Genomic DNA, 12,529 nt, shown 5'->3' with positions numbered 1-12,529 from the left:
TGGCTTCTTTTCAACTTCACAAACTATAAGCCACATCCTCTACCAAATCATCTGCAAGATCCTTGAATAAAAATTAAATGACTATAAAAATTCAGATTACACAGGTTTTGACATGTACACAAGATAGCTAATATTAACCCCACCCTCCCTTTCCCATGTTCCCATTCACTTAGTATGTATCTTTATTTTATTATTCTTAAAGCCATTCAATAGATGATCACCCCCATAAGACTGTGAATTTGAGAACTGGCAATCCACCTATTTACCATGTTTCCCCGAAAATAAGACATCCTCCGAAAATAAGATCTAGCGCATGGAAAGATAAGACATCCCCTGAAAATAAGACCTAGCGCATGGAAAGATAAGAAATCCCCTGAAAATAAGACCTAGCGCAACTTTGGGAGAAAAAATTAATATAAGACACTGTCTTATTTTCAGGGAAACAGGGTATCTTGGTTATCCTCACTATCTACTGATAGAAATGCCCTGGCCATAATAGTCCTTCAAGATACACTGTATGATTAAGAACATAATACCTTTGTTAGAAATGCATAAAAAGCTGAAGGAGATAAATAGGAAATCAAGTAAACAGAGGTAATTTTAAGAACACACAAAAACAGAATCTTAGTGGTAACAGAGATATTGGGTTGGGGGTGGGGTGGCGCACTGGTCTGGAGGGGCTGGAATGTCTTTGGAATTTAAATAAACTCTAATCCAGATTTTGACAATAATAAATGTTACAAACTTTAGTGAATCATGCTTCCTAGATCTCAATTTCCCCATTTATAAAATAAACTAGAGACCCAGTACACAAAAATTTGTGCACTGGGTGGGGGATGGTCCCTCAGTCTGGCCTGCCTCCTCTTACAGTCTGGGAGCCCTCAGAGGATGTACTGAGGGCCCATGGGGAGTGGCCTAAAACAGTCTGGCCACCCTCTGCGGGAGATGACACAGATCAGGGAAGGCACTGCCCCCATCAACCCCTCACTGCTGCTGCCCCCAGCCTCCCTCTGCAGGAGGCAACCAGGCCAATCAGAAGGTGCAGCCCCCATCACCCCACTGCTGCTGCCACTGCCAGCCACTGCAGCTGTGAGGCCTGACTGAGCCCAGGCCTCACAGCTGCTGCCATGTCTGCCTGCCTTTTGCCCTTGCAGCCACTGTGGCTTTGTTAGATAGATAGATGTCTGGAAGACATCCGCTCTAATTAGCATATTACCCTTTTATTAGTATAGACAGTATGATTAAATGAGCTCTAAGTTTACTTATATGCCATAAAAATGATTTTAAAGTAGCAGAAACACTTATTCCTGAAAAATAGCACTGACACAACAGATATAATATACCATGAGAGATAATGTAACTCTGGAGCAAAGATATTGTATGGGTGGAATGCACAATACCATAAATAGTAACAGGTCACATCAATAGCAGCCACAAACAGGCAAGAATTATATGCACACATACCTAATGTGAAAATTACTGACATTTTCACTCATTCAATAAATCTGAAAAGGAATCAAGTTCTGCCCAAAGCAAAGGTTAAGAGATCTGAAGAAAAGAGGCATAAAGGCAAGTAGAAATCATAACAATACAGATCATATGTAGCACACACACACACACACACACACACACACCCCACAAGAAAAAAACAATTAGCATTTTTATGCTTTTTATGAATTGAAAGGCTCCTTAAAATGAATCACATAATTTAATTATTTGGGCTAGAACAAACCAGTATTTCACAACATTTTAGCAAAAATTAAATTTCAACAATATACACATCTGGGATACATTGTCTTTCTGCCCCACAAGATGAGACTTACTGGGACACTGAAAACCAAACATGCATAGGATTAAAGATATTCAATCCTAAACTTGAAAACTGAAATAACTCATAGACCCTATAATGCAACTACATAACCAAAATAAAACTTTGCCTTAAAACAAATGAATCATCCACCTCAGATAAGAAGTTTAATGTAAGCTCTGTTCTTAGTATTATGCTAAAACTGTAGAACATAGAAGTAAAAGATTCTTGCCCACAGGAAATTTCCCCAACCTACTAGCAAGTTAGTTTTAGGTTATTGCAAACACACAGTCTCATTTCTCCAACATCCTTCCCAAAAACCTAGGAAGAAAAATAAGCAATTCCAATATCTATGTATATTTCAAGATATTTTTTAAAAGTACTAGAGGGCCTACAAAACAAAAATTACAAATAAAACATATTCTTGCCCTGCAGGAATGGATCAGTGGTTGAGCATCGACCTACGAACCAGGAGGTCATGGTCCTATCCTAGTCAGGGCACATGCCCAGATTGCAGACTCGATCCCCAGTAGCAGGCATGCAGGAGGCAGCTGATCAATGATTCTATCTCATTATTGATTTTTCTATCTCTCCCCCTTCCTCTCTGAAATCAATCAATATATGTGTGTGTGTGTGTGTGTGTGTGTGTGTACATTTTTTTTTAATATCCAGATGTATGAAAACAAAATTACTGTATTCCAAAGGGCATGTTCACAAGGGTAGTAAGACAGAGCACCTTGAGTGGATAATCTCACAATAGAAAATAGGAATACATTTCCAGTCATCAAAACTACAAATCAGCCCAAACTGGTTTGGCTCAGCGGTAGAGCATTGGCCTGAGGACTGAAAGGTCCCAGGTTCGATTCCGGTCAGGGGCATGTACATTGGTTGTGGGCACATCCCCAGTAGGGGTGTGCAAGAGGCAGCTGGTCGATGTTTCTCTCTCATCGGCGTTTCTAGCTCTCTATCTCTCTCCCTTCCTCTCTGTAAAAATCAATGAAAAAATATATATAAAAACAAAACAAAACAAAACAAAAAAACTGCAAATCAATATCATTAAGAATATCCCTAGCCAGTTTAGCTCAATAGATAGAGTGTGGGCCTGCGAAATGAAGGGTCCTGGGTTTGATTCTTTAGTTGTAGGCTCCTTCCCAGCCCGGGCCCTGGATGGGGCTCATGAGGCAACTAATGGATCTGTTTCTTTCACATCAATATTTCTGTCCTTCCCTCTCTCCCACTCTCTCTAAAAAGAAATGGAAAAAATATCTTTGGGTAAGGTTTAAAAAAAAATCATTAAGAATAAAAACAAAATGAAACAAACCAATCATAAGACTTCTGTAAATTTTACAAAAAAGTTCATTGCTATGGGCTCTAATAGTATTTCTGACCTATCAATACATCAATATTTCTGAAGTTTTTCAAAAGGAAGGTAAAGTGGAAAAATCAACTGAGAGTTTCAAATTTAAAATTAAGCAACATTTCTATTGAATGTTCATGTATATAATCAATGTCTATCTGATCCTAATAATGGCAGGACATAATATATGTCCACTAAGTTAAAGAAGAAAAAAAAAAAGCCCCCAAACCCATTAAAGTCAATTATGGAATATTCCAAGTCTACTAATTATATATAGCCCAGGAAGTATTTAATTATGAATTTTAATCTATCTAAACTTTTCAGCTCTATCTCCTAAGAATTATAGCCTAAATTCCCTTTGACATCAACTGTTCAAACAAAACAATTCTAGCTCTCTTTACCACTAATCAAGATGAGACAATCACAATTCTTTACTGGTTCCAATGCTTCATGATAGCACATGTTCTTTTCTTTAAAGCCTACCAAGCACTTTCACATACATTAATTATTTAATTTAGTCTTCCAACAATCCTAGGAGGCAGGGCAAGAATTATCATATTCATTTCATTGCCAAAACAGAAATTTAAAGACATTAAGTAGATAGCTGGTTCACTGCTAGAAAGTAGTTGAAGGAAGACTAGATCCACATGTCTTTATTCCATGTCCAATTGCATTCTACAATGTCACACAAAAGTATTGCTAAAAATTACTGAATTTAAAAACTACACTTTTCTTACTTAATCAAACCCTCTGTAGATACAATGAGAATTAAAGATTCTAAAGTAAATGCAAACAAACTAAGAGAATAGTGTAAACCAGGGTGGCAACATCTGGCCCACAGGCCATATAAGGCTCGTAAATCATTTGGTCTGGTCCTGCCATAGCATTAGGGGTGAGTTAATTAAATGTTTGACCAAATATAGCAGGCTAATTTTTAAGTTAATAATTTTGTATGACCCGTGAATGATCATATAAATGTCCAAATGGCTCTCGGCAGAAAAAAGGTCTAAACCAACTCCTTCCTATAACCTACCTTAAAAACCTAATACAATGTTCAAGACCAATTCAAATATTAATACTACAATAAAAACAGATTAAAGTTACAAATAGTTCTATTGTATTCATCCTATCACATAACACACAACCAACTCTGCATAATGCATGCTTGTAGACAATAGGTGAGGTTATTATACTATATTTGACCTCAAATAAAAATGTCCTAAAACCTCCTAGTCTTAACCTCCTTTTGGCTTTGCTATATTCTAGTCTAGGAGTATCCACAGTGGAGTGCACATAACAATCTACTGAAATATGGGAAGAAATTACTAGAATGCTGTCTTCATTTTTTTAACCTGAAAATAAAAATTTTACTAAATTTACTTTATGAATTAATACTGTCACTCTCACATAAACTCAAAAATACACATATAACTGGAGTGGGGTATGCTCAAAATAGTTTCACATAAGGGATTCCTATTCAAGAAAATTTAGAAACTGGTGCTACAAACAACAGAGAAGGTACAGGAATACTAGGAAACAAATGACTCTAAACTGCATCAAATAATAAAAGAATCTATTTAAGGGAGTCAATAGCCTGAAGTTGCATATAAAAATAAAGATCTTCAACTGCATTTACATAATCCATGCTGATATAAACATAACTTACCTCATCCTGGACTCCACTGGTAGTAGTCAACTTGCTCCCATCAGTAATTGTAATAATTATTGCTGGCTCCAAGAAAAAGGGGTTTCTTCCCTAAGTCAAAAAACACATTAACCATATTAAGATCTACACATTAGCTTAATTTTTCTGGGTAAAAAGTCAGTTCTCAGAACAACACATAAATCCCCCTTTTTGTTGTTAAATTTTAAATATAGTGTATGGGCTCTTGTACATTTAAAAAAGTTAGAAGGAAACAAACTAAACAGAAGATAATTTTTTAAAAGTAGGATTAAGTAGAAAAAAAGGTGGATTTTTCACTTCTTCAATACATTGTTTTAATTTTTATAGTGAGCATTCATAGTTATGTGACTGAAGTATTCAATTTCTTAAAAGAGACTCCATAATTAAGTTCTAATAACTGAGCATATTCAGACATCATTACAAATTAAAAGAATAGATAGTATTTTCTGAGAAACTTCTTCAAAAGGAAGGCAAAATGATAGGTGAACATTACCATGTAATATAATCCAAGAGCTAGTTCCATCGAAAAACTAGGGCTACTCTGAGCTTAGCAAAATTAATAGTAGTCCAATGCAAAAAATTATAATTACATAGGATGGCTACTTAAAGAAACTACTTGGTGAAGAGTACAAAAACAGTAGCAATGGCAATGGAACAAAAAAAAAGCTCTCAAATGCTCTATAGGTAAGATGCAATAACTACCTAACTTCCCTTCAAATCTGTGGTCATTTTATGAATACAATAAAGGATTGTAAGTGACATAGGAGCTCAGATAAACAAAAACTTATTTTTTACATATAAATTATTCTCATCTGCGACACTAAGCACATTCTGTAAAAACTATAATGAAAGGTTGAAATTTCTAGAGGGTAAGCCTGGTGTTTGGAATCAAAGGTATCAAATTCTCAGTTATTAACAACGTTCAAGGCCAGAATGAAGCTTATTGGATATGATGTTAAAAAGCATGACAAATTTCAATGTGTATATGGAGATCTTGATAAAATGTAGGATCTAATGTAAGTATGGAATGGAGACTAGTGTTACGCATATCTAACCAGATTGCAAGCTAGGAGATGCTAATGTGCACAGACCATACTTAGAATAGCAACTACGTAGAAGGATTTTTGCATGCATATACTCATCTATGGCTCTATAACCTTTCCCTTACACATTTATATCTCTCAATCATTAGCATATTACAGTCATAGTCAATATTTATTGAATTTACAAACATGTTTTCACATACAGTAATAGTGATTATAATCTAATCATCATAAAATACTGCAGGTGGAGGTCTGGTGGATTACATTTCTTGATCAAGTTACACAACTTTTAAGTGGCATATACATTTTTTAAAACTGGTGTCCAGATGGCAAAAGCTTCCTCTTGTCAAATAAAACATGTTGGATATGAGCTCTAGAGGATTTCAAATGCACAGTAGCATTCAAATGATAGAGAAGCTTTGCAGAAATAACTTATGAATTTACCTTCCCTTCCTCCTCTACATTCATGGTAAATAGGACACATTTTTGAACTATTACATTATACTATATTGTCTCTAATACCATTCACCCCCAACATAAATTATAAATTCTAATAATATAGTTATTCTCATGGATCTAGAAACAGACAATGCTCATTCCCATCTCTGAGCTTTGACTAGTTTCCTCAAGTAAAAGGCTTTTTCTTTTCCCTGCCCACAACCCTCCCAACTCCTAATCATTCCTTAAGATGTCTTATCTAATAATAGACACACATGTAAATTGACCATACCTCTGCTACACCTACAGCCAATCAGGAGTATGTAAATTAACCCGACAAAGATGGTGGGTTAATTTGCATATGAAGGTATGAAGCGGCTGGCTATGAGGAAGGTGGGAGGGAGGAGCTACAGGAGCAGTGCTCCGGTCAGGAGCGAGGACTTGCCAGCTCCCAGGCAGCCGGGAGCAAAGCCAGGGGAGGGAAGGCCTATTCTTGCACAAATATTGTGCAATGGGCCTCTAGTAGCTTATCATAAAGTACTGAGGTTAGGGGTCTGCAGATTACATTTCTTGATTTTCTTCTTCCATGAAACCTTCCCTGATTACTCTAGCCTTAAAAAGTATACCCCTCTCCTTCTCTAAATTCTAATAGTAAGTTTTCAAACCTAAGTCAAGTAAATATATTTACAAATTTAACATAGATAAATAAAATGTTTCTTCAAGTAAAACTGGATTTGGAGTGGTTTCATGGTGTACATTTTGAATACCACTTCCCTACAGCATTTACCCTCTCTCCTCAACAAATTATTTTAAATTTAAATATGTAACACCTTGTACAGCAACGTGAATGTTTAACACTACTGAACTCTACACTTAAAGTTAAGATGGTAAATTTTGTTGTGTGTTTCTACTACAATTTTTAAAAAATACTCTATTTTGTATTATTTGCTATTGTTTTATATGTTTCAATACATTAAAGGCAAGGATCATGTTATATTTCTTCCTTGGGTGTGAACACGAAATATTTAAACAATGAGCACTTAAATATTCATTATTCACTAATTATATAGCCTAGTACAAACCTGTCAAAGTTTTTAAACTATTATACTTAAAATTATTCAAATTTCAATAAGGTTAAAAAATGCTACCTTCACTTCCATATAAATGAGTGCTTCCCAAACTTAACACATAGCTCATGAACTTGCTAGGCTACATAGGTACACTCCCTCCTGAATCTGCCTGGCTATCACTATCCATTCACATTCCTGTTTGTCATTCAAACACTTACTAAAAGGCTCTAGACATTATGCACTGTGTTAGGTGCATAATACATAAGCTCTACTCTCATACTAAATGTACATATCTTTGTACATATAACAGTATCTCTCTCCTTTACTAGTCTCTACAAATAACCCTGTAGCTAAAATATTGGCAAAGGGAGCTAAAGAACACCAAGATGTCCTAATATCTTCAAAACTGCTGTATCTTGATTCCATCTTTAAGTTAAAACTACTTTGGTTGACTTGCTACCTTTCAAAAACAAATCAGCAAATATCTTAAAGCCACCACAGAATGGACAAAAGACTTGCTGTAGTGTCTCTGTTTCATCTCAGTTTTAACTTAAGCCAAAGTCTTATTTTCTGACCAAAAGTTTGACATCCATCCATTCTTAACCTATACTAGAGGTCCAATACCTGCAGCGACTTCATCTGGAAGGTCATCAGGAAAGACATCCAGTCTAATTAGCATATTATGCTTTCATTATTTTTCTATATAATAAAAGCCTAATATGCAAATTGTCCCGACTGGGAGTTCGACCACTATGACATGTGACCACCAGGGAGCAGCGCGAAATATGACAGGCGTCAGCGATGCAGCACTGGCAGAGGGCTGCAGTGGAGGTGCTGTCAGCCTGATGTGCCCCAATGACAGCAGGACCACAGCAGGATGTTTGGGCAGGCGAGCAGGCAGCATCAGGCCAAGGTGGGTGTAAGCAGGGCCCAATCGCCCCACTGATTGCCCTGCAGACAGTGACTAGTGGCAGTGGCAGGGAGCGGGGCCACTGACTGGCTCCCAGGTGCTGAGGGAGCTGGGCAGGAGCCCGATGACTCAAGCAGAGGGGGCCGCACAGGGGCATGAGGGCTCAGGTGCCCACCAGGGTCCAGAGTCAGCTGGGGACCTGTCCTTCCACATCAGATGCTCGCACATGAATCACTGGCCAGGCCTACGACTGCACCCATGCATAAATATCTTACACCAGGCCTCTAGTTCCTATATAAGCACATTGAGTATTATATACACAGCGCAGAGAACTGGTCATATCTATAGTAAAATAACAATAATCTATGGTGTATTAAGAAGTTTATAGATGATTATGTCAATCCAAAACTAACATACTTCCTTAATATCTAAAGATCAAATTAAAATGCATTCAAGTCCGGCCAGTGTGGCTCAGTAGTTAAGCACTGACCTATAAATCAGGATGTCAGTGTTCAAGTCCTGGTCAGGGCACAAAGCCCAGGCTCAATCCCAGTAAGGCGAATGCAAATGGCAACAGATCCATCATTCTCATTGATGTTTCTATCTTTTCCTCTCCTTTCCTATCTCTGAAATCAATTAAAAAACCCATATTTTTAAAAATTCATTTAAATTCAGCAAAAAGTCTGAGTTATTAAAATTTAAGGTAAATTCAAAGTTACTTTTCCCTTAACAACAAAATGAAGCTTTAAATTGAAATTTTACTATATCATATATACACTGTAGTCTCCCCCCTCCCAGAGGCTATTCCTAAAATTACTATAATAACCATGTCCTTAATAATAATCTATATATATAAAAGCAAAATATACAAATAGACCAGATGGTGGAATGACTGGTTGGCTATGACACGCACAGACCACCAGGGGGTGGACGCTCAACACAGGAGCTGCCCCCAGCCTATAGCCCCCTATCACCCCATGGGGAACGGGGACCTAAGGGGTGGGTGGCAGTGGACGCAGGTGAAACCGGGGCCCTGGGCACCAAGTGGCAGCAGGGGGTGGGGCCAGTGAGCAGATGGAACAGCCAACCTCTTGATCCCTCCCCCTGGCCTACAGGCTCTGGTAGCCTGATATGGGACAGGGAGAGGGTGGCCAGCGGTGGCACGAGGAGCAGCTGGGAGGAGAGAATGGCCAGCTGCTGGCAGCCAAGGAAGGCTGACCCTGATCGCAGGCCAGGCCTAGGGACCCTACCTGTGCACGAATTTTGTGCACCAGACCTCTAGTAATAATTTACCTCATATGACCCTAAAAACTTGAAGTAAATGTTCAGAAAGATTAAATGATAGAACCCAAAATCATCTAGCTGGTAACTGGCAAAGCCAGAACCTTAATTCAACTCCAAATCATAAGGTCTTTCAGCAACACCTGAAAGTCCTGTTGGTAACAGCTAACAATTCTACAAGGTATTCTCAAATCTTTAGCTTTAACTGTTACTATTTTAATTTTTAGTCTTAATGTTTATGAAGTCAATCATTGGAAAATAGTCCATATTTAGAATTTGCCTCAAAATTCATATTGGTCATAAAGTTATAAACAGACTTGTTTAGTTACAAGATCTCAAAATAAATAAATAAATAAGCTCTGCTACGACAAAGGCAGCCAGTAGAGGGACTAAAAGTTTACTTTTGCGATTAGCAGAATTAAATGCAAGAAGTGCAAAATAAATCAAGAGACACAGAAGCATAGAACAGATTGTGGAATCTGAGGGAAGGTGGAGGAGGGAGACAGGTAGGAAGAGATCAATCAAAGAACTTGTGTGCATATATACATAACCCAAGGACACAGAAAATAGGGTGGTGAAGGCCTGGGGTGGGGAGTGGGGATGGGCTAGAAGGGGTCAATGGGAGGGGAAACAGGGACATATGTAATACTTTCAATTATTGTAATACTTACAATAGAGATTTAATTTTTTTTTTTAATAAATGTTTCCATGTGAAAGTAGTGGTTCTTGGCAAAGAAATCTAGACACGTCACCAGAAAATATAGTGCAAATTATATATTCTACCTCTAGAGCTATTTCCTAATGGAAACCCTGTCACTTAGAAAAACTGAATTTAATATTGGTCAAAAGCCTTAGTAAGAGTTTTTATAAAGTAAAATTTTCACTTAAGTTTTCAATAATTTAAAAATATCCCAGTATTAATTCAATTAAAGTAGAATACCAATAAGAAAATTTAAAGAATATAAAGTAGAAATTATCTATTAGAACCTGTTTCATTTTTATAAAAAATGTTTTTGAAATGTTAAAACACTGCAAGGAAAAATTTTGCAAATGTAAAAATAAAGCTAATTTCTCCCCAAATATGAATTAGCCTGGTTCTAAGAATGAGAATTTTTAATTTTACCCCTAAACAATTAATGTATTTTGGGAAGGGACACAGGAATTTTATTATATCCTTAAACAGGTCTTAGCTATTTCCTTGCAACCCTGAGGATTTAGAAAACTTAGTTGCTATGTGCTGTAGGACCAAAGGGCTCCATGGTCTAAAGTTTTCTTTCATGCTCCACCAGGTTACCAGTCCTTTGAATAATCCCATGAGGATAGCCAAATGCCTGTGTGTGCTACATTTTCCCCATGGCTTAAGGTTTCTGTTGAAAAAAGTAAGCTCTCTGGCTCTTCAGTTAATCCACACCAATTACTTATTACCTAGCTATTTTTCTATATGCCAAGAAAACTATGTTTCAATAGCAATCAATAAAATAGATGTTAAGGTATGTAACATCTTATACATCTAGGTTAAAAAAAAATCTAAATAAAAATATCAAAACTTCCAGAAATAGCCCATGCTTTTTCAATATTGGAACTTCTGTTTCAAGTAAATACAAAAATAAGTAAAAAGATGGGAAGGGCTGCCATAGTTAAGAAGTATGTACTGTATCGATAAAGGTTCTCATGCATACAATGAACAAGTACTAAGCAAGACTGCTGTTAAAATTTTCAGAATGGCTAAGTTGCTACATTAGATCTTTGGTTTTCTTTATTTACATCTTTGCAGAATTTACTTAAACAGTAATATGAAATAAAACCTGCATTATCTATCCTACTTTCCTCTTTTACCAATACCTTTTAGATAAGTTTCTTAAAATATGACAAACCACCTCATATTCATTTAGAAACTTTTTATATAATTTCTATATAACTTGTCAAAATTTAGATTCTATAAAGAAAATATAAAATATATAAACATTAAGTATAATATTCTACTTTATGCTTATTTCTAAAAGTATATGAGGATATAATTCACATCCAAAGACTTACTATCATAATATAAATAATAAACACTATTACAACTATATATAAATGAGAAAAGCAGATTTTAATGCAACTAAAGTAAATAACATTACCGCCAAAACCGGTTTGGCTCAATAGATAGAGCGTCGGCTTGGGGACTGAAGGGTCCCGGGTTCGATTCCGGTCAAGGTCATGTGCCTTGGTTGCGGGCATATCCCCAGTGGGGGGTGTGCAAGAGGCAGCTGATCAATGACTCTCTCTCATCGATGTTTCTAACTCTGTATCTCTCTCCCTTCCTCTCTGTACAAAATCAATAAAATATATTTAAAAATAAATAAAAAATAAAATAAAATAAATAACGTCACTTAGTTCGGTATAGCCCTTTCAACATCTATATATTATAACCAAAATTTTTGGTTATTACCTGTGCTAATATTTAATATTTTTCTTTAAATTCTTTTTTATTTTACTTTAACACTATAGTAGTAAAATCTATAAAATCATTATCCTAATTATATTTAACTAGAGACCCAGTGCACAAATTCATGCACAGTTGGGGTTCCTCAGCCTGACCGGCAATTGGGCCTATTGGGGCAGACTGATGAGAGGTGGGGGTAAGAACTATGGCCAGGAGACTGGCCAGCCTAGGAGATTGGCTGTGGGAGTGTACTGAATACCAGGGGGCAGCTTCTGAGCTGTGCATGGATGGGGTCTGGCCAACCTGGCAAGGGGGAGAGGACATGGATTGGCAACTAAAATTGCCCAACAAAAATTGATAATTTTACATTAGTTATTACAAGCCAATGTACATAAATAATCAGGAACCGTGACGACCAAGGTATTTCCAAAGGCCAATACATTGTTTTGCTTATTCCTAATATAAGAGTACTACAGTCTGCCATGTTATTTTCAACTTAGTCTCTGTAATA

At 36.7% G+C, this 12,529-nt stretch overlaps 1 protein-coding gene across 8 annotated transcripts in view; it reads right to left on the bottom strand.

Annotated features, from left to right (window-relative positions):
• The window catches only part of INTS6 (integrator complex subunit 6), a 94,208-nt gene that overhangs the window by 67,536 nt on the left and 14,143 nt on the right, over positions 1 to 12,529 (bottom strand). For 7 of the 8 annotated variants that reach the window (XM_045588643.1, XM_036454535.2, XM_036454538.2 and 4 more), the window contains one exon: positions 4,831 to 4,920. The exons of the other annotated variant lie outside the window; for it this stretch is intronic. In XM_045588643.1, coding sequence (XP_045444599.1) covers positions 4,831 to 4,920 — 90 coding nt within the window. The remainder of the gene's footprint in view (positions 1 to 4,830; positions 4,921 to 12,529) is intronic. 8 annotated transcript variants of the gene reach the window in all.

This window comes from Pipistrellus kuhlii, unplaced genomic scaffold (assembly GCF_014108245.1).
Source record: "Pipistrellus kuhlii isolate mPipKuh1 unplaced genomic scaffold, mPipKuh1.p scaffold_m20_p_3, whole genome shotgun sequence".
Taxonomy (NCBI): Eukaryota; Metazoa; Chordata; class Mammalia; order Chiroptera; family Vespertilionidae; genus Pipistrellus; species Pipistrellus kuhlii.
This window is presented reverse-complemented; position numbering and strand designations above follow the sequence as displayed.